The following is a 22308-nucleotide window of genomic DNA, read 5'->3' on the forward strand; positions in this document are numbered from 1 at the left end:
ATAACAACTTGGTATCTAACCCAACTTTTTGTTGGCATTTTTAACTTTTAAGCATGGTATGCAAATAATATCTAAGGGTTGCAGAAATGAAGAGGGTGGTTCATTCCATAGTAGAACTTCAGCTTTCCCAGATATTTGGGAGTATGTATTTATGAGTACCACTGCATGCCCAATGTTGTCAACGCCAAAGACTGCCTGATCACCACAACCAGTGCAAAAAGAGCAGTGTCAACCTGCATTTCCTTCCAACAACCAATTAAAAGCACATATATTTCCCTCCACAACATCTCTGTATTTGCTGTTATTTTAAGGACAATTCCTTTATCCTTTGAAGAATAGCATAGAGAGATGACTGTGTAATGCCCATGGATATAACATGCTTCGGTCACCAATCTTAGTGCTTAATAACACACCTAGCATGGTCTGGTCATTTAAATATATTATTTGAACAAAATACATGAAACAGATGTCAGAATGCTACAAAGCACAATGCACAACGTGAGCCTTTTAGCATTTCTAGGAATGCCATAAAAGTCCCATTGGGTGGGAAGGATCTTCTAGAGAAAGGGCTAGCTTCCTTGTACAAATGGGAGCTTTGTGTTCTCATGCTCTGAGGACTCCAAATGGGTTCCCAGCCAGAAAAAGAGACCTTGTTATCTTCAGAGTGCACTGTATCTTTTGGGATTGGAGAAGTACTTTTTGGTAACTGCTACACAATGCCAGAATCAGCACAAATAAATTCAGTTGAACAGCTGTGGATTCTTTTCTACTTGTACTAGATTTTTCAGCAGAAAATAAAGTCGCCATGATTTTCTTAGACTTGAGGGTGGCAATACCTTAAAAGCAACATCCTGCCTTTATATTTCTATAGGTACAGCAGGTGTTCCTGGTACTCCTGGACTGCAAGGTATGCCAGGCCGCAGTGTTAACATAGGCTATCTTCTTGTGAAGCACAGCCAATCTACTCAAGAGCCAATGTGTCCAGAGGGCATGAACCAACTTTGGAACGGCTACAGTTTATTATACTTTGAAGGACAAGACAAAGCGCATAACCAGGATCTCGGTATGCATTTTACTGCTTAGTAAATAATACATTGTAATTTTTAAAATAGCATTTTAATAAACAAACAAACAGAATAGCTTATTCATTGTCAGATAACATAATAGAAATTGTGTACCAGATTGATACTGGGGTTTTACAATGGCATAAACTTATTACAGCAAATGCATGGATTATTATCTTGAAAGAAGAGTATTTCCACCATGGCTGGGCCAATATTAAACATCTGACAGGCAAACAGAGAAAAAGAAACAAATGTAAAAGGCTCCAAAGGTGATAGTGTCCATTCATAACATAGTTCTTGAACATGAGGCAAAAACTCATGCAAGTAATTAAAGACATCTACACCGGTTTGTTTCAGACTTACGATCAGGTCTTCTGGAGGATACTGCTGACTGTCTCAAAATAATGTACCAGCAAAATACATGCAAAGACTGACAACTATTATCAGTACTATCACTATTATAGAATTACTGTCATCATACTACTTATTGTTACTGTACTTCAACTTAGAACATAAAATCATAGGGCTGGAAGGGACTCTGGAGGTTTTGTAATCCAACCCTCTGCTCCACTGATCCTTCGCTTTGATAGGCTAGACCAGCGGTTCTCAACCTGGGGGTCGCGACCCCTTTGGGGGTCGAATGGCCATTTCACAGGGGTCGCCAAAGCCCTCTCTTGCCCCCCCCACGCCTTCACTCACCCTCACCCTCTGCCTCTGTTGGATTGCCGTTCGCCGTTCGCTTATCCTGCCCACTCCCAATCTATTGCTGCCTCCTGAGTCCCAGCTGATGGCTAGAGGGAAAAAAACTGTTTAAATTCTTGCGCGGGACTTCAAATGGCTGCCCTACAGCTGATCAGTGTTAAAAGAAAACAAATGAGTGGACCGGTGCCTGAAAAAATAGAAAAAACAGCCCCTTTCAGCTTCAGCATAGGTTAATTACCATAAATTGATTTGATCAGCCTCCCGACTCTCAGCTGATTTGCTCTCAGCTGTTTTGCTCAGGGCTCTGCTGCTTGTTTGCAAAGAGTGCTGGAGCAATTTTTTTCCCCCTAGCTATGCTGAAAAAGGAAACTGAAAGTAAAGCAGGCTGTTGGCTTTGCTGTTGCTGCAACGTTGGAAAATTAGGCAGGCAAATTTCTTTTCTTTTTCCTCACCAAAAAAGGTAGGTGCAAACAATGGGAAATTTAGGGAAAAAGAGGAGAGTTCAAGATTTTAAAACACAAAAGAAAAAAAGCTCTATTTAACTAGGGAATTGTAATCATTGAGATACTATAAATTGTATATTGTGTTGAAAGCAGAAATGATTAAGTTGTGGTTTGGAGGAATATATGGGGGAAATTATTTGGTTTATTATTATTGGTAAATATAATTAATTCATTTGTAAGAAATTGGATTGCATGGAAATAATTGGAATATTCATGTTCATATTGATTAATATACAAAAAAGATAGTTATATAACTAATTGATTTATATTAAAATGTTGAATTTATATTAAACAACTGTATTACATAATTAACCAATGTGAGGATGGATATAAAAATAGATGACAATGCGAAGGGGTATAATATAGAATAGAAGAGACAAATTGAATTTGATTAAGATTAGAGATGAGGATGAAGGGTAATATTATTTTTTAAAAAAAATAGATGAGGAATAAATATGGCAAAAAGGAAATATAAAAATTGTAAATTTAATTGAAATGACTAAACACTGTTTAAATTTGTGAACCGGCCAAATACTCTGTTCAAAGAAAATACATTGTATGTTTGTAAGTGTGTTTCTAATTATTGCTATTTATTCATATTTGTTCTCTTTTATTCTTTAAAGTTTAACAATTCATTCTTTATCTTAATATCTTTATATTTGTTTGGGGTTGGTTTTCTTCCCTTTCATCTTTTTTACTGTACAGCAATCTTTCTCCTCAAACCTACCACCTCTCTCTTTTCTTTCCTTCTTACTTTCTTCCCCCCTTCTTCTTCTCCTCCCTACTTCCTCTTACTTTCTCCTTTTCCTCCTCTCTTCCTCCCTCTTTTACCCTCACTCCTATTCTAATTTCCCTTCCCTTCCTTCATCCCTCTCTATTGCTGTATCCTTTTATGCACATGGACTACTCAGAGGGCTGAAAAAGTTATTTTTGACTGGTCCTCCCACTTTTGACCAGTCCTCAAACTTACGACTGTCCTCACATTTTACGTTTTTTGCCCTATCTTATCACCGTGGTGAAGAGAAACAGTTGTGAAATGAGTGACACGGTTGTTAAGAATGCTACAATGGGCATAAATGATAACCAGTCATAAGTGTAAAGACTGGTCAAAAGTGCGAGGACCTGTCAGAAATCACTTTTTTCAGCCCTCTGGGTAGTCCTTTTGTGCACATGGACTACTCAGAGGGCTGAAAAAGTTATTTTTGACTGGTCCTCGCACTTTTGACCAGTCCTCGAACTTATGACTATCCTCTCATTTTACGTTTTTTGCCCTATCTTATCACCGTGGTGAAGAGAAACAGTTGTGAAATGAGTGACATGGTTGTTAAGAATGCTGCATGGGCATAAATGTGAGGATGGTCATAAGTATGAGGACCAGTCAAAAGTGCGAGGATGAAAAAAGTCATCAGAAATGACTTTTTTCAGCCCTCTGAGTAATCCCTATACACATAGCCATGGCCACCCGGTCACATGACCAGCTAGCCATGCTCACCCAGTCACATGACCTCCAAGCCACGCTCACAAAATAAGTCACGCCCACAGAACCGGTAGTAAAAAAATTTAGAACTCAGCCCTGGTTGGGGGTCACCACAACATGAGGAACTGTATTAAAGGGTCGCGGCATTAGGAAGGTTGAGAACCACTGGGCTAGACATACCTAGCTCTCTCAACTGTTCCTTATATGATTTAGCCTCCAGACCCTTTATCATCTTTGTTGCTCTTCTCTCCACACTTTCTAAGGTCTCAGCATCTTTTATGTATTGTGGTGACCAGAATTGCATGCTGTATTCTAATTGTAGCCTCACTAGTATGGTATAAAGCGGCATTATCTTCATACTATTCCTCTGTTCATATAGCGCAGGATTGCATTGGCTTTTTCGGCAATTGCAGCACATTGCTGGCTCATACTTAAGTAGTGATTCACTAGGACTTTAGATCTTTTTCACCTATTGAGCCAGGTACCCTCTATTCTGTACCTATGTGTTTGGTGTTCCCTGCCTAAGTGTAGAACCTTACTGAAAATTAATACTAGAGAAATGAAAAAAAATATCCTGGGGGTGGAAGCATTCTGGCACTTCGCTAAGTTGTCAAATATATTAACATTTCCCCTTTCCAATCTTTCACAGGGAAGTTTCTGAAATATTTCAGAAATTCAGAAGTACCTACAAGTTTGGAAGACAGCCTTTATTGTTTTAAACTTCCAGAACAAACTGCACCTGGAGATACATTGGTGATTATTCTCTCTGTTTATTCTTGTAGGCCTGGCTGGGTCATGTTTGGCTCGATTCAGCACTATGCCTTTCCTTTATTGCAATCCGGGGGATGTCTGCTATTATGCAAGTCGTAATGATAAATCCTACTGGCTGTCAACCACAGCCTCTCTTCCAATGATGCCTGTGGCAGAAGAAGAAATCAGACCTTACATCAGTCGCTGTTCTGTCTGTGAAGCTCCTGCTCTTGCCATTGCTATTCACAGTCAAGATATTACTATTCCTCACTGTCCTGAAGGATGGCGCAGTTTATGGATTGGGTATTCTTTCCTTATGGTATGTGCTTCTTTTGCTGATTGGGGTACAAATTCAGAATGCTTTTAAAATTATATTTATCTCCTGTTTTACGTAAGGTTGTTTATTTATGGTGGCTGCCCAACTCACAAAACTGCAAATCTGGCTGGCTAACATGGGATTATTTATTTATTTATTTATTTATTTATTTATTTATTTATTTATTTATTTATATATGCCGCCCTTCTCCGGAGACTCAGGGCGGCTTACAATGCGTTAAGCAATAGCCTTCATAATTTTGTATATTTTTTATACAAAGTCAGCTTATTGCCCCCACAAACCGGGTCCTCATTTTACCCACCTTAGAAAGGATGGAAGGCTGAGTCAACCTTGAGCCTGGTGAGAATTGAACTCGCAGTAATTGCAGGCAGCTGGATGTTAAATGCTGCCTTAGTAGGAGGCATTAGCCTCCTACGCCACTCAGGCTCCTCTTTTGTTCTTAAAAGTAAGAACAAAAAGAAACTAACAACAATAGAAACAACCCCCAATAGGTGGATATTTATAGCTCTGACAGGCAGGCCTGTAGCCATTTGTCAGGCCCAAAACCAAGAATAACACTTGATGGTTCTTCCAAGCTGACTTCTTTGTTTCACCCCTATAGATGAAATGTTGCCAGACGGAGGACTTTGCTGTCTGCAATTACAATATACTCTGTGAACTATTAGGGAGAGCCCGTCTTCACCCTCTTTCTTTCATATATAGCAGCATCTAAAATGAGTTGCCTCTTACTTCCCTGGAATACACCATATCCTTGCTGGGAATCCACCTCCTCTGTACATTGCATCAATTCATCCATTTTCATATACATAGGCTAGATTTACAGTTTTCTTGATTATGATTTACAGGTAGTCCTCAACTTACGACCACAATTGAACCCAAAATGTATGTTGCTAAGTGAGAAATTTGTTAAGTAAATTAGTGCAGTTTTAAATTAGTAAAACAGTTTTTAAGAGAATCTGGTTTCCCCATTGACTTTGTCAGAAGATGAAGGCAGAAGGTGATCACATGACCCCGGGACACTACAACCATCATAAATGTGAGTCAGTTGTCAAGCATCCAAATGTAAATAACATGACCATGGGAATGCTGCAATGGTCATGTGAAAAATAGTCATCACTTTTTTCAGTGCTGTTGTAACTTTGCATGGTCACTAAGTGAGCTGTTGTAAATTGAGGACTACCTATATTGTCTACAGTTGACCAGGCTCACATAGAACCCTTAAGCTCTAATTTATGGTTTCAGGTCAGGGTTAGAATTCATGTCATGCTAAATCATGAATTGTACAAAAGATTTTTCTCTCTTCTTGCTTCCCATACCATATAGCTTTTTACTACAAATGCCCTTTTGTTTTCTTCCACCTGGAGATTTAACCCTTCCCATCTTAATGATAAACCCTCTTCCAAATGTAACAAGTTGATATTTTTCAAAAGCTTTCTTTGATACCTATGGGTTTAAAAATAAAGAGACTATGGGGCAAATATGAAGTCCCTAAATTTATGATCCTACTTAATTTTCTGGTTATTTTTCTGGTTATTCATTCACCCTTTTAAGAAGTAAAAATATTGGCACAAAATCATCAGAGTTCCAAGCATTTACATTTGATTTGAAAAACATACAGGTCCATAATTTTACCATATTTTATTTTATTTTATTATTTTATTTTATTTTATTTTATTTTATTTTATTTTATTTTATTTTATTTTATTTTATTTTATTTTATTTTATTTTATTTTATTTTATTTTATTTTATTTTATTTTATTTTATTTTATTTTATTTTATTTTATTTTATTTTATTATTTTATTTTATTTTATTTTATTTTATTTTATTTTATTTTATTTTATTTTATTTTATTTTATTTTATTTTATTTTATTTTATTTTGAATTTGTATACCGCCCTTCTCCCTGAGGACTCAGGGCGGTGAACAGCCAAGTAAAAACATCAAGTACAAATATTAAAATACAGTTAATATATATATATATATAAATATGGCCCCATTTAATAAAAACAATAAACAAAACACTTAAAAACACTTAAAAAATTAGGCCAGCCCGGCTTGCTGAAAAAGGAAGGTTTTAAGGGCACAGCGGAAGGCACTGAGGTCTTGGATTCTCCTTATCTCTGGAGGCAATTGATTCCAGAGGGTAGGTGCCCCCACAGAGAAGGCCCTCCCCCTGGGGGTCACCAGCCTGCACTGTTTGGCTGATGGCACCCCGAGGAGGCCCTCTCTGTGGGAGCGCACGGGTCGATGGGAGGTCGTTGGTGGCAGCAGGCGGTCTCGAAGATAGCTAGGCCCTATGCCATGGAGCGCTTTAAAGGTGATAACCAACACCTTGAAGCGCACCCGGAAGACCACTGGGAGCCAGTGCAGCTCGCGCAGGAGCGGTGTTACATGGGAGCGCCATGCTGCTCCCATCACTACCCACGCTGCTGCGTTCTGGACCAGTTGGAGCCTCCGGGTGCTCCTCAAGAGGAGCCCCATGTAGAGAGCGTTGCAGTAGTCAAGGCGAGAGGTGATGAGGGCATGAGTGACTGTGCACAGGGAATCCCGATCAAGAAAGGGCCGCAACTGGCGGATTAGGCGAACCTGACAAAAGGTCCCCCTGGTTACAGCTGTCAGATGTTCCTCCAAGGACAGCTGCTTATCCAGGAGGACTCCCAGATTGCGAGCCCTCTCTGTGGGGGCCAACGACTCGCCCCCAATAGTCAGTGATGGAGTCAACTGACTATATCGGGATGCCGGGAGCCACAGCCACTCAGTCTTGGAAGGGTTGAGCCTGAGCCTGTTCCTCCCCATCCAGATCCGCACAGCCTCCAGGCACTGGGACATCACTTCAAGGGCATCGTTGGGGTGGCCTGGGGTGGAGATGTACAGCTGGGTGTCATCAGCGTACTGGTGGTATCTCACCCCAAAGCCACGGATGATCTCGCCCAGCGGCTTCACATAAATGTTGAACAGGAGGGGCGAGAGGACCGACCCCTGAGGCACTCCACATATAAGAGGCCTTGAGGTCGACCTCTGCCCCCCTGCCAACACGAACTGCGACCGGTCGGAGAGAAAGGAGGAGAAACACCGTAATACGGTGCCCCCCATCCCCAACTCTTCCAACTGGTGCAGCATGATACCATGGTCGATGGTATCAAAAGCCACTGAGAGGTCTAACAGGACCAGAACAGAGGAACAACCCCTGTCCCGAGCCCTCCAGAGATCATCAACCAACGCGAATAATATTAATTTATTAAAGCATATATATTAAATATTTAAGGTATGAGCATTTCAATTACATTTATTTATTCATTCATTGATTCAATTTCCATAGCCGCCAATCTCAATGTTGTAGTTGATTATCTTTTTGATCATACAATGGCTTATTTAGATATAATTTCAGACAGCATAATAAATTACACTCCCTACATTAGACTGCATTAGTTTCAGAAAACAGAGAGTCTGGCATGTGGAAAAGAGCTGCCTAGAATGGGTCATATATAGAACATCTCTGAACAGATCTCTGTATTTTCCCACATTGATTTTCAGTTCATAAATCTAGTGCATTAAGCTCCTGTTCAACACGTCAGATAAACAAGTGAAATTATAATGGCCATTACGGACAATAGGTTCTCTGTGTTTTAACTCTGAAATGATAGATGTTAAAATAGTATTAGTGGACAATACTGGGCATATGGAACCTTTGTTACCCCACACTTGATTTATATCCCTCCTTCCCCGAGATGAAAGCTAGCATATGAAGTCTCTCTGTCAGGGTTCCAAGGAACACCCCCAACGAAATAAAACTCCGAGGCCTGAGGTTCCTCAAAGTTCCAGTTTATTAGAGATGTCATGTTGGCACATCTGGGAAAATCTGAATCTGAAAGCATCCAGGTTTTCGACACCCAGCTAACAGTTCGCAGCCCTGCCCCACACCCACAAGTTCATCACATAGTCCAATCAACTTTTCCCATTCAGCTGGATACAATCTCCAGGCAGTCTCCAGCAGGTGCAGGCAAAAGTGTCCTTGAATATGGAATGTTGTTATGACTAACTTTCTACCGCTCCAACAAAACCCCCCTCCCAATTTCCCAGGCTAAAATATATGGCAGTTAGGAAGCAAAAAGGAAAACTGTCTTCCAAAACTGACACTCTCATTTTTGTGATCACCACTACCTGTAATGTACTTTTCTATTATATTTGAATTGTTGTTATCTGGTTTCTTCTAGCACACTGGAGCTGGTGCTGAAGGAGGAGGGCAGTCACTGGTTTCTCCAGGTAGCTGCCTGGAAGACTTCAGAGCCACACCATTCATTGAATGCAATGGTGCTCGGGGGACCTGTCACTACTTTGCAAACAAATACAGTTTTTGGCTTACCACCATTGACCATCAATTTCAACACTCACCTTCTTCAGATACTCTCAAGGCTGGACTCATCCGAACACATATAAGCAGATGCCAAGTGTGTATGAAAAATTTGTAAAATAAACAACCCCCCTTGAAAAAAGAAATGTCACTTCAAAGTGGCATAGATTAGATTTTGTTGGTGCTTATTTAACTTATTACCTCATCATTTGAACACCATTGTTATCTGGAAGAACAAACACTGCAAGTACATCTAACCAAACTATTGTTCAGCCTTTGTTCATGTAATTGTGAATTTGCTTTTATATGCTGCAAATAATACAGTCTCTTACGGGAATAAAACAATAGACAAAATTTCATTATTAAATACACTTGCTGTCATTTAAGTCTGATTTACTGTCAAATGATATTTATCCTTTTTTTTATGTATTACTGAACACTACTCTTAGTCATTGAGTATTAAATAAACATTTAAACACAATTGCAAATTATGTTAGAATTTAGGATTTTAAACTGTATTTAGCATACTCATATTTTTAAAATGCAAATGCCATTTCAACATCATCAAAACAGTCAAAAATAAGATGTATGCTTGCTCTAAGGGAGCCCTGTTTTAGCTGAGGTCTTTGGTTACAAATCCAACAGAACTACAATTTTTTATGACTGAAGGAAACATGCATAGAATATACTTTTGTTATATTTCAAGGCCTTTATTTTTATACACTGTTACTTTATTAAACATCCTGTTGCTATTAATGCCTAATTATTTCAAAAGTCTGCAGAGAATGAACAATAAGCTTTGTGTGTCACTTGACTTTTTTTGAATGCAATCTTATATTATTCTATGCAATATCCTCAATGGATAGACATAACCCATTAGACCAGAATTCACTTATCTTAATATTACTTTAGTATGGCTTGGAGATAAATTATGGCCTTTATAGTATATACTATGGCCTTTATAGAATATAAAACTATTTATATTCTAGCTGGGTTGATGAGAAATTATGATTTGGAATCCATATCTGAAGGTACTTTGCCTATTTAGGCAAATACTACTTGGCCTAATTCTGTTCAACCATTGGTGGGTATTGCAGAATCTGTCATAATAATCTCACAATTTCAGGAAAAGCACAAAAGGAAAGTGTTTAGAAAATTATGCCTTGCAGCTTTTCCAATTGCAATTATAGTCAAGAACCACCCCACTAAAGTACCATTTAGTAAGATTTGTGAGTGTCCACACTTAGGAATGTGACATTTGTCATTCTTCCCAATATAAGGATGATAAAAGAGACTCAATTAGTATCTCATTCTTGGGAGGGAAGTAAGTTACAGAAAAGGCATCTCTGCCCAGAAAGAATTAGGACTGTGCCTGGGAAAGTGAGAAATACACTTTTCTCAGCAGTGTAATACCAAAACTGTGATTATTATTTTTTTAATTATTCATATTTCTATGCCGCCCACTCTCCGAGGACTCTGGGCGGCTTACACCAAAGACAGTATACTAAATAGCATATTGCCCCCAACAATCTGCCTTCCACCTCAGAAGGATGGAAGGCTGAGTCAACCTTGAGCCGGTGAGATTTGATCCGCTGATCTGCTGATCTAGCAGTCATATGCTATTTAGTATACTGTCTTTGGTGTAAGCCGCCCAGAGTCCTCGGAGAGTGGACGGCATAGAAATATGAATAATTAATTAATTAAGTACCTGCAGTACTGCACCTAACCACTGTGCCACCTCGGCTCATTGTGTGCATACTTAACTGTACAAATGAAGCTCGACTGGCTTCCAGGTAAACATAAAATTGTTGAGTAAATCAGTTTCTATCCTCAATTCCTTCACCAGTATGGACAAGCAGATGAAAAGGATGCAGAATCTCAATGCTGCAAGTGGCAACAACCCTCTTTGAGTGACAGGTATAGGGCAGCTGCCCAGACTAATCTGTAATTGGGCACTTGGGACTTCCCACTGTTCCACGGAGTGTTTCCTTCTGTTGTAGAAATCCTGAATAAGAAATGGTCAAATTTCCTTTCATGTGTTTCTCCTTTGTACTTAGGATCAGTTTTCTTTTGTGTGATAAATAAAAGTATCAACTTTTTGTTATTGAATTGGTACGGGTTTTATAAGACATGACTTAAATCCTAAAAAAAGAAAAAGAATCCCATGTAAAGAAACAACCATATATGAAGTGACTTGAAGGGGACAGGACAAGAGAATTCAGGGAGTTCTTATTTAAAAGGCCCTGGCATTCGCAACATCACCGTCTAGTAAACCGTAGCAGCACAGAGGTTGCATTGTAAATGTGCATACCCTTAGAAGCAGAGCATGTAATCACACTTTGAAATCAATTTAAATTCTTCATATTTAAGGAAATTCTGTTGATCTATTTCTTAAGTATCTGATAAAGACTGAAAAAGTTTCAGAATTAGAAGAGCACTATGTGGATTTAAAGGCCCAATTATTTTTTATGGATTTCCAGGCCATGTCTCTCAGTTTCCTCCCAATTCTCATTTACTTTTAAAATCTATTTCCTCCAAGGATGAGCTCAGCAATGTTATTTCCTGCCAGAACTCAGTCCTAAAATAAATACTATAATAGTGTACCATATTTGGGATTCAGAGACAATATATATAATCTGGGCATACTTTAGGCCATAATCTGTAGTTTTATCAATTATTGTCACAAAAGTAATTAGTAAATTTTATTGCTAATATAGTCTAAAAAATAGTCAGAGGTAAAGAGCTGTTTTGTGTCAATAGATTGTTTGATCAGCCTCATAGTAATTTTTTTCACATTCAGAAAATGTGGAGATAAGTGCAGATCTTTAGAAAAAATAATCTTCCTAACAAGGAAAAATTCACTGAAAAATCACTGCTATCATCAATACATTGTTATCACTGATTAAAACCAAAATATTTAAATAATTTTGATTCTCTAACAATCAAGTTCCGTTATATTGCAATCATCTCCATAACACATCCATTTTCTTCCCTGTCCTCACCCACTTTTACAAATTAATGTTCCCCCTAGCCATGTACTCATATCCACTTTTATGACTCTATTAATTATTCATAATTTAATAAAAATATGCTTAAATAATTTCACCAGAACCTGATCTACTAATAACCAAAAATATTTACTCTGATTTAGAACATAAATAATTCATCAACTCCCTGGAATATCAAAGATTGAAGCAAATAGTACAATTATAAACATTAGTCCCAATACCACCAATTCACCACTGAGTTCAGATCAACCTAAAACTGCAGACTACTTTGTGAATTCCTTTAGATGCATTTTGTTATAGGAGAAATGGGAAAAAATGTTTTGCCTAACAACAAATGTCTGGGTTATATTGATAGTGACTCTATCTTGATAGTGACTCAATCCCATTCTATTGATCTGACTTTCCTTTTTGGTCTGGCTCCGGTGGCCCACAACCGTGCAATTAATGAGGAGGGAGAAAAGGGAAGAATTCGTTTGCTACAATTCTTTATTTTGCTGAAAAAATATGGTTCGAAATGGCTGATCAACATTTACCTCCTTCCTGAAATCTGTTTCTTCATTTATAAATTCCTCCTTATTACATAGTGAATGTCACATATCAAAAGATTCTTGCCAAAACAAATACTAAAGATTCATGTGTAAAACAGCATATAGTATCATAAATTTAATGTGGAGGGGGCCAAAAAAATCACAATGGGCTTTAAAAGCTTTCAATAATTGACTGCAAGCTCCCCTTCACAGAAGTTTTTTTCTCCTTACATCATTTAATTGTTACAAAAATCCAAACTTATGCAGTTTGTCTGGCTGGCCTTGTTATTTTTGCATTGTCTTCATTCAACATTTCTTTTTGCAATATTGTAACACTTTTGCATTGTAACACTTTTCTGCATTGTCCTTCAATTGGTGTAAAAATTCATTCAGAGTTATCTGCAGCATGCAGTGTGTGTGTTTTTAACAGTCTTGCAGTTATTTAAGTCTACTGTTTGTGGCAAGCCTTCAGCTTTTTGTTGCAATATTACCGGTACTACCATTTCAAATACAGTTTCAAAAAGATGGTCCACATTATAACCAGTTTTCGCACTAGTTTCAAAACACATTTTTTCTGCTGCTGGAGCATTTACCTCATCCAACATTTTATACTTGAGGATTTTCCTATAAAATGCTGCAGCATCATTCATATGGACTTGTTTTTTCACCTTTGTAGAAATGGGACTGTTGGAGGGCTTCTCAAACTGATGCTTGTCTTCTGATTCGGACAAAGAGGCACACACATCTGTCAGGTCAACTTTGTTCCCAGCAATAACAAAGAGACAATCTGGGCTGGCGGAATCTGTTAATGCCAAGAACCTATCCTCAAGTTCCACCATGCTCTGTAAATTAGTTACATCGTATGTGAGAATAACAGCTGCTGCTCCTCGGCAGTACATGGACCCAAGGCCGTGGAACTGCTCGCGACCTGGAAGAAAAAACACAATACTGAAAGATGATTAGGGGACTGGAGGCTAAAGCATATGAAGAACGGTTGCAGGAACTGGGTATATCTAGTCTAGTGAAAAGAAGGACTAGGGATGACAAGATAGCAATGTTCCAATATCTCTGGGGTTGCCACAAAGAAGAGGGGAGCAACCTATTTTCCAAAGCACCAGAAGGCAAGACAAGCAATGGATGGAAACTAATCAAGGAGAAAAGCAACCTGGAATTAAGGAGAAATTTCTTGACGGTGAGAACAATTGATCAGTAAATGGAAGGGCTTGCCTTCAGAAGCTGTGGGTGCTCCATCACTGGAGGTTTTTAAGAAGAGAATGGACAGCCATTTGTCCAGAATGGTATAGGGTCTCCTACTTGTGGCAAACGGTTGGACTAGAAGACCTCCAAGGTCACTTCCAACTCTGTTTTCTGTTAAATAAAGACTACTGGCTTGACCATAAAAAATAGTCTAAATATGAATTTCTGAATTTTCCCAAGAGTTTTGTTGTACTTTTCCAACAACTGAAAACTCACACCAAGCAGACTATGAATTCACCTTTGAATTGGACAGACTTCAGTAATGCAAATCTCTCCCCCTCATACTAGCCAGGAAGATAAGGAAACTTTGTCTACCCTAATATATAATCCCCCAAACTGGTTGCTGCTGCCATTCCATAATAAATGTTAAAAACCTTGCATATAGTCCTGTTACTGACGCAATAGCGTCAAAGCTTCTTTTGGAAAAGCTGCTTAAGTATGCCAGAAGCCCACAAAGTCTTGGACGTTCCCAAAAAGCTGAAATGTAGGGCCTAAAGTAAAACAGGAGCCAGGCGCTGGAGTGGAAACCCTTCCAAGGAACTGAGCGGGCGCGGTGCCGGAAAGGCAGACAACCGGGTCGAGTCGGCCGCTCAGCTCCGCGGGCGGGCTCTGCAGACCGCAAACGCTGACTTCCCACGGCGGAGCGAGTATGTGCGGCTAAGCAAGCAGCGGTGGGCGTGTCGGCCTGTTTTTCCGAAGTTGGCAAAGTTAGCCGAGCGCGGCGTAGCGTCTCTTGTCCCGGGCACGGTCCGCTCGGCCTCGGAGGCGCAAGAGGGAGAGGCACCCACCCACCCCGCCGGCGGCGGCGGGAAAAATACAAACTCGCCGACGTCGCCCCCGGCCCCCTTCACCTGCCGTGTCCCAAACCGAGATGTTGTGGGGGCCCCACTGCTTGAGGTAGAAGGCGCCCCCGACGGTGCTAACGGTGTCCTGGAAGCGCCGCTCCATGTAGCGGTGGAGTAGCGACGTCTTGCCCACGTTCATGTCGCCCAGCAGCACCACCTTTCCGTCGGGCTTCATGTTGTCCCGCCGGGCGTGATGGCGCAGCCTTCCCCGTCCTCCCGGCGCTCCTGGAGTTCCTCGGAGAAGAGAGGCGGAGTTGCGCTTTCGCTCTGCTCCGAGGGCGGAGGGGAAGAAGGGAAAGGGAGGGCGCAGGACGACCGGCGGCGAAAGCCCTATGGGGAGAGCTGGACGCTCGCAGGCGCTCTGACCCGCGGGGGCCGCGCTCGCCGCCGCCTCCCGGGAACGCGGCTAAGCAATTAACGCTGACGAAGATGGCTCGGCCGTGGTTTGCTTAATCGTGATTTACTGACTAAACCGCAGTAAAACTGTGGATGGCAAAGGGCAGGGACTGGGTTCCTAGCACAGCTGCAAAACCGAACTAGCCCCATTATGATAATACTCTATTTTAGAGTGTACTTCTGTATTAAGTTTAAAGATGTGACCGAATATTTCAAAATCGTATTAATGGAGAAATGTGAAGTAAAATAAGTAGCTCGCTCTCAGATCCACCCCTCCTCACAAAATTGCAATATAAATTGCCCCATTTCCTTTTATTTCTTTGATCCACTACATTCCGTTATAAAATCCATTTATTTCTCACAAAACTTGATTCTAATGGAACTCAGACCAGTTTTTCCCACCGGAGAGCTCTCCTTATTTTCTACGAGATTTCTTTAGCATAACTTGTTTCTGTGAAGTAAGTCACACACAATATAAGTGGTTTTACTTTTGAGTAAAGGATCCATAGGATTGTTATATACCATGAAAGAGCAACAGTGTAAGAAAAACTGAATTATTAAGTGAAAAATGAGATGCAGTATAGGTAGTCTTCGATTTATGACCATAATTGAGCCTGCAATTTTGGCGTGACTGATTTTACTACTGATTACCATGTGACTGATTGTATGTTGTATGTTGAACCCTTATGAAGGGAGGGACCCATGCAAAATGTTTCTTTTACAAGAAGGCACTTGTGTAACAAGATGTATCTCTTTTCTTCCTATGGAATGTGCTTATTTGGCCTGTGCTGGCTGTGGAAAAAAGCCTGAAATAGCTCCAATGGAACTCAAGCACAAAAAAATAAAAAAAATAAATCAGAATCATAGCCTTTGAAAGAGGGCTTGAATATCTGAGGGACCACCTTCTTCCAATCATTTCTGTCCACCCAGTACACTTTGGCAGAATGGGTGTAATCCAAGTCCCTACCATTATATATAGTCATCTTGTGGAACCAAGCAAGTCCGCCTTCTGTGCACCAGCCCCTATTCACCCAGAGATCAAAACTGCACCAGAAAGCTCTGAAAACTTGGCTCTAGTCCCAGGCCTATTAATCTTTGTCTAGGCTCTAGGGCAGTGGTTCTCAACCTTCCTAATGCTGCGACCCTTTAATACAGTTCCTCATGTTGTGGTGACCCCCAACCATAAAATTATTCCTAAAACTATTGAAAATATGTGTTTTCCGATGGTTTTAGGCGACCCCTGTGAAAGGGTTGTTTGACCCCCAAAGGGGTCGCGACCCACAGGTTGAGAACCACTGCTCTAGGGCTTTTGTTTTGTTTGATTTTTGTTGTCTGTAAGATTATTTCAGTCTGGGCTGTCTATTTGGTTTAATGTTTTTATCTATTTTAGTGTTTTTTCTAGCTTTTTTACTCTGTCCAGAATAACCAGCTTAAGATGATTATTAACCCAGTTATAATTCCATATTGTTGGATCTGGCCGGGCCCAAATATAATAGCTAAGGGTTACTAGTTTAAGAAATTCAAAGCCAGTATCCATTAGCCAGGTAGCAGTAGGCATGGAGCTGAATTTATTCAGCTGTATCCTATAAGGTGGCCAAGAGGAGTTTTTCTGGTGACATTGGGGTAAATAAGATTTAATTTTGAAAGTCCAGAAAGAAAAAGAGGGAGGGCAATTGAAGGACTGTAATTCAGAAACTATAAAAGAAAGTAATGCTATTAGTAATTTTTAAATGTTTTTAAATGTTTTAAATTGTTTTAATTGGTAGCGAGTTTTAATTGGGCCAAATTTATATATCTTTTAATTGTTTTTTTTAATATTTGTCCTGCATGTTTTTTAATTCTGGCTGTACACCGCCCTGAGTCCTCAGGGAGAAGGGCGGTATAGAAATTCAATAATAAATAAATAAAATAAATAATTGTGTAACTATTTTTTTTTTTACTACCTTGGTAGATTCTTGGGAAAATGCTAAAAGATACTCCAAGGCAATGCATTACCACCCAGTATCAGTGGCTAGGGTGCAGGAGGGCTGCTATTGCCTTCAATTCTTATTGCAGGTTTCATACACAGTCAGCAACTGTAAAATTATGAGTTTTGCTTGATCCAGTGCAAGTCATCGTATCCTGTTATGAACTTCAGTCCTGGTTCACAGTAATCGTGCCCATTATGTGAAGCCAGTGTCCTTTTGAGGAAAAAAGGGAAGCCAAGTACAGTAGGAACACAGCCGTTCTTGTCTCTCCTTGTCATCTGACCACATTGCACACCCCATTGCATAGTGGGTGTGATGCTTTCTTCCTTTTTCTTTCAGCACAAAGCAAAATTAGTTGCTAAAGGCTACTGACCTCATGTTCTTTACATATGCTTTTTAAAGGCACTGATTGGCTCATGTCTTTGTGCTGAACTTTAAATCACATATTGTGGAAAGCCCCCCACCCACCCACCCCACCCCACCCCTAAGAATGAAATATTTTGGGGAATATTGAAGGAAGCAGAATATTATATTTCCCCAAAGGAAGAAATTTTATTTATTTTCATTTTATTTATTTTGTCAAGCATATATACAATAACAGGTAAAAGTATAAACATAATTTGAGTACATGAAAAGAGTAAGAGTAAAAAGGAATATTAGGACAGGCACTTTGATGCATTTATGCACGCCCCTTCCAGACCTCTTAGGAATGGGGTGAGGTCAACAGTAGACAGTCTAAAGTTAAAATTTTTGGGGTTTGGGGAAGAAATCACAGAGTCGGGTAGTGCATTCCAGGCATTGACCACTCTTGCTGAAGTTGTATTTTCTGCAATCGAGTTTGGAGTGGTTTACCTTGAGTTTGTATCTATTGTTTGCTCGTGTATTGTTGTGGTTGAAGCTGAAGTAGTCATTGACAGGTAGGACATTGTGGCAGATAATTTTATGTACTAGGCTTAGGTCAGATATAAATTGGTGTAGTTCTAAGTTGTCTAAGCCCAAAATTTCAAGTCTGGTGGCATAAGGTATTCTGTTGCGAGCAGAGGAGTGGAGAACTCTTCTCGTGAAATATTTCTGGACTTGCTCAACTGTATTAATGTCCGATATGCAGTGCAGGTTCCAGACAGATGAGCTGTATTCGAGAATTGGTCTAGCAAATGTTTTGTATGTTCTAATTAGTAGAACAATATTACCAGAGAAGAAGCTACGCAAGATTAGGTTAACAACTCTAAGTGCTTTTTTGGCAATATTGTTACAGTGAGCTCTGGCACTTAGATCTTTAGAAATGAGTATTCCAAGGTCCTTGATAGAGTGAGGGTCATTTGTTAGTTGAGATTTGAAGTTGCCACTTGTTTGACGATCTGACACATAGTCAAGGTCTTTTTGAAGGGTAGTAGTATTGTCAGTGCTGTTGTATAGTTTTACATCATCAGCGAAAAGACAGAAAGCAGCCCCCAGTCTTTCTTAATAGCCTACAGCAGATGCTCATTAAGAAATCCTGGGCCAGCCTATTCACAAAATACCTTCACCTCCAGGTGATGGGGTTAAAGACAGGACAGGACCTTAACCCCATTCATTGAGAAAAGTGGAAACTGTTACAATATTTTGAGGATCAGACTCAATAATGAATTCAGAAGTATTTTCTTCAGTTAAAGAAGAGTTTATTCATAATAGGCATTCTACTTATTCTGTCAGATTTTTACAGTGAGAAGCAAGCATGAGGTAAAAGCATTCTCTATTTATATCAAAGGGGAGGAGTCAAGGATGGGGGTGATTACATATGACTACATTAAAGGAGGAGGAATAAATTAACTCTTAATACCCTGTACATATATACATATCTCTTGTTATAGAATAAGGCATTTACTTATGACAAATCCCCCTCTAAATGCCGATTCGATATATAACAATGATTGCATTCGGATTCAGAGCTATATAGTACTTGTAATTTTGATGTCAAGTATTTGTGTTGTTTAGAAGGTAAAGGTTTAGTTAATATATCAGCTATTTGTTCTGAGGTTTCGCAGTGGATTGCTTTAATGAATCCATCCTGAGATAATTGTCTGACGTGTTTAAATTTGATATCTATATGTCTGGATCTTTGACCAATGGCGTCAGATCTTGATATTTCTATAGCTGCCTTATTATCTTCATGTATGACAAATGGTAGTATTGGATTTTTCCAAATATCAGATAATAAATCATTAAACCATACTAAATTATTTGAGGCTTTAGATAAACAGACGTATTCTGCCTCTGTAGTGGAAGTCGCTACTAAATCTTGTTTCCCAGTGTACCAGAATATTGGGCAACCATTTAGAAATAATACATAACCTGAGGTGCTCTTTCTACATTTGATGTCACCTGCCCAGTCTGCATCAGCGTAACTGGTGATAATAGGTTCTTTAATATTATTGGGTTCTAAGAGTAGGCAGAAATCTATGCTGTGCTTTAGATATCTTAGTATTCGTTTGACTGCTTCCCAATGATACATAAGTGGCTTACTTACATGTCTAGATAATAAATTAAGTGGCAGAGCTATATCAGGCCTGGTCCAATTAGATATATACAAGAGAGAACCAATAATTGATCTATACAATGTATTGTTCTCGAATTCAGGCGAAGATTCATCCATATTCCTTAAAAAATCAGTCTGCATAGGAGTATCGCAAGGTTTGGCATCTCTTAAATTGCATTTTTCCAGAAGTTCTATAATTTTATCTCTCTGAGATAATTTGAATCCCTTTCTTGTCTTATTGATTTGAACTCCAAGGTATTTGTTTACCCTTCCTAGCGACTTTAAAGAGAAATGTTCACTTAGCCTGGATACAAATAAGTCTTTCTTTTCTTTATGTTTGCCTATATACAAAATATCATCCACATAGATTAACACAAATTCTAATGACTCACCTTCCTTTCTAACAAAAAAGCAATTGTCTGCAGTTGTGGCTTTGAAATCCATATTTTTAAGCACGCTGACAAGACATTCATACCAACGCTTGCCAGATTGTTTTAATCCGTACAAGCTTTTGTTAAGTAACCAGGTCTCATCTCTGTTTGTACATTGGCTATGAGGTGCCCTTACATATATCTCTTTGTCGAGTTTTGCATGTAAGTATGCAGTCTGCACATCATATTGAAAGACATCAAGATTGAGTATAGCCGCTATGACTAAAGCTGTCTTAACACTTTCAGTTCTTACAGTGGGAGAGTATGTGTCAGTGTAATCCTCAGGATATTTTTGAGCGTAACCTTGTGCGACTAATCTAGCTTTATATAATTTATTACCCTCTTCTAAATCTTTGATTTTGAATATCCATCTGGTGCCTATAATTGTCTTGTTCTTAGGTGCAGGGACTGGTGTAAATACACCTAATTCACGCAAGCTGTTCATTTCTTTTGTTATGGCTAATTCCCATTTTTCTTTTTCTTCCATGGGAAGTTTTAACACTTCCTCGTATGTGTTAGGTGTTGGTATCTCGTCATTCACACACATTATATAATCCTTATACTTATTAGGTAATTGTCTTCTGTTACACCTGATTGTTCTTATTGGAATGCTCTCATTATCGTGTAGATATCTTGCTTCCTTTTTGGTTAATGAATCTGTTTTTATCCTGGTGTGGTTACCTGTCCATGTTTTGTTTTTGTCATCATGTGTGTTATGTTCATGTTTCTCTCTTTCTATTCTGTCTTGTTGTTTAATGTTTGGTTTAGTATTTTGGATTATCTCGTTAAGATGTATCTTAGACCAGTTGGCCTGTTCATGAAACACTGCTGTTCTTGAGACTATGAATTTGTTATTACTGTCAATGAATCTATATCCTTTCGTGCCTGTTTCGTATCCCATGAATCTAAGCCTTCTGGATACGTTATCTCCCTTACGTCTTAATTGTTTTGGTATGTGTACGTCTGCTGTAACCCCAAATATGTGCATGTGTGAAATTTTTGGTTTCCTATTGTACATTACTTCGTATGGTGTTTTATTTAGTATGCTAGACCAGGTCCTATTTTGGGTATAGTTTGAATATAGTAATGCTTCTGACCAGAATTGTTTTCCTAAACCAGCATCTTCTAATGTACATCTAACCATGGTTTGCAGTGTTGAGTTCTTTCGTTCTGCTGTACCATTTTGAAAAGGAGAAAATGGGCTAGTCGTGAAGTGTAGCATCCCTTTGTCTTTTATCCATTGTGAGAATTCTTTAGACATGAATTCGGATCCCCTATCTGTCATGATTTGTTTTATTTTGATATTGTGTTGTGTTTCTACACGTTTGTAAAATTCTTTGAATTTTTGGAAAGTTTCATCTTTGTGTTTCAAAGTATAAACAAATCCATAACGGCTATAGTCGTCTACAATAGTTAGGAAATATCTTTTTTTGTATGTGATGGATGGAGTTAATGGACCAACCAGATCCATATGTACCAGATCAAAAATTTGGTTAGAGGTTCTTGATGCCCTTTTTGGTTTTGGGTTAGTTCTGAGTTTTGATGATTTACATACCGAGCATTCTAAATAGTTTTTACAATCCTTTATTTTAACGCCATCAGCATGTTCAATCATTTTTTGTATTACAGGGAAACTTGCATGTCCCAATTTTCTATGCAACATGTGTGCACATTCATCATGAATTGGTTTGCCTATATTGGGCCTTTTGTTATTGTGTGTATCACTAGTGGGTGTGTCTTTGTGATTATAGTGAGTTTTGGGTTCTTCATTGTCATTGTTGTTACTATGTTCACTGTCTATGTTAATGTCGTCATCAGTGTTTGCATTAATGTTATGCAACCATTTATCTTCTGTTACAAGAAAGGGTAGACCTCCTTCGATAATTACACTATTCAATTTAGTCCCATTCTTTTCTAGTGTTGCTTTTCCTCCAGAGAAGATTATGTTTATGTTGAAATCTTGGCTTAATTTCACTGCACTAAGTATGTTATGTGATATTTCTGGTATCAACAATACCCCCTCTATTTTACCTAAACCAGGTATATTTACATTTCCTTTCCCTATGACTTGAACATTTTCTTGATTGGCTACTCTTATCATAAATTTATCATTTGTGAATGAAGACAGTATTTTCTTGTTATTTGTTGTATGATTAGTCGCCCCTGAATCTATGAGC

General features: G+C 38.9%; 2 protein-coding genes across 3 annotated transcripts in view; one reads left to right on the top strand and one right to left on the bottom strand.

The window, feature by feature from the left end:
• The window catches only part of COL4A2 (collagen type IV alpha 2 chain), a 217187-nt gene extending 205893 nt beyond the window's left edge, over positions 1-11294 (top strand). For both annotated transcript variants that reach the window (XM_034426847.3, XM_034426846.3), the window contains exons 46-48: positions 872-1063; positions 4529-4815; positions 9049-11294. In XM_034426847.3, the coding sequence (XP_034282738.2) occupies positions 872-1063; positions 4529-4815; positions 9049-9303 (734 nt within the window). In that variant the 3' untranslated portion in view covers positions 9304-11294. The remainder of the gene's footprint in view (positions 1-871; positions 1064-4528; positions 4816-9048) is intronic.
• A 1367-nt stretch (positions 11295-12661) lies between these two features.
• RAB20 (RAB20, member RAS oncogene family) lies at positions 12662-15244 on the bottom strand. The gene is made up of 2 exons (XM_034426850.3): positions 14829-15244; positions 12662-13648 (listed from the first exon to the last, which is right to left on the bottom strand). Exons 1-2 carry the CDS (start codon positions 14995-14997, stop codon positions 13116-13118), a joined length of 702 nt encoding a protein of 233 aa, XP_034282741.1. The 5' UTR covers positions 14998-15244; the 3' UTR covers positions 12662-13115.
• Positions 15245-22308: the final 7064 nt, after the last annotated feature.

This window comes from Pantherophis guttatus, chromosome 1, assembly GCF_059756535.1.
Source record: "Pantherophis guttatus breed Tessera chromosome 1, ASM5975653v1, whole genome shotgun sequence".
In the NCBI taxonomy this organism is placed as follows: Eukaryota; Metazoa; Chordata; class Lepidosauria; order Squamata; family Colubridae; genus Pantherophis; species Pantherophis guttatus.

Excerpts from the sequence above, each read along its gene's own strand:
- RAB20 (XM_034426850.3), bottom strand. The coding sequence starts at position 14,997 with ATGAAGCCCGACGGAAAGGTGGTGCTGCTGGGCGACATGAACGTGGGC. Across the intron at positions 13,649-14,828 it reads CTCGGTTTGGGACACGGCAG|GTCGCGAGCAGTTCCACGGC; the intron begins GTGAAGGGGGCC and ends TTTTTCTTCCAG.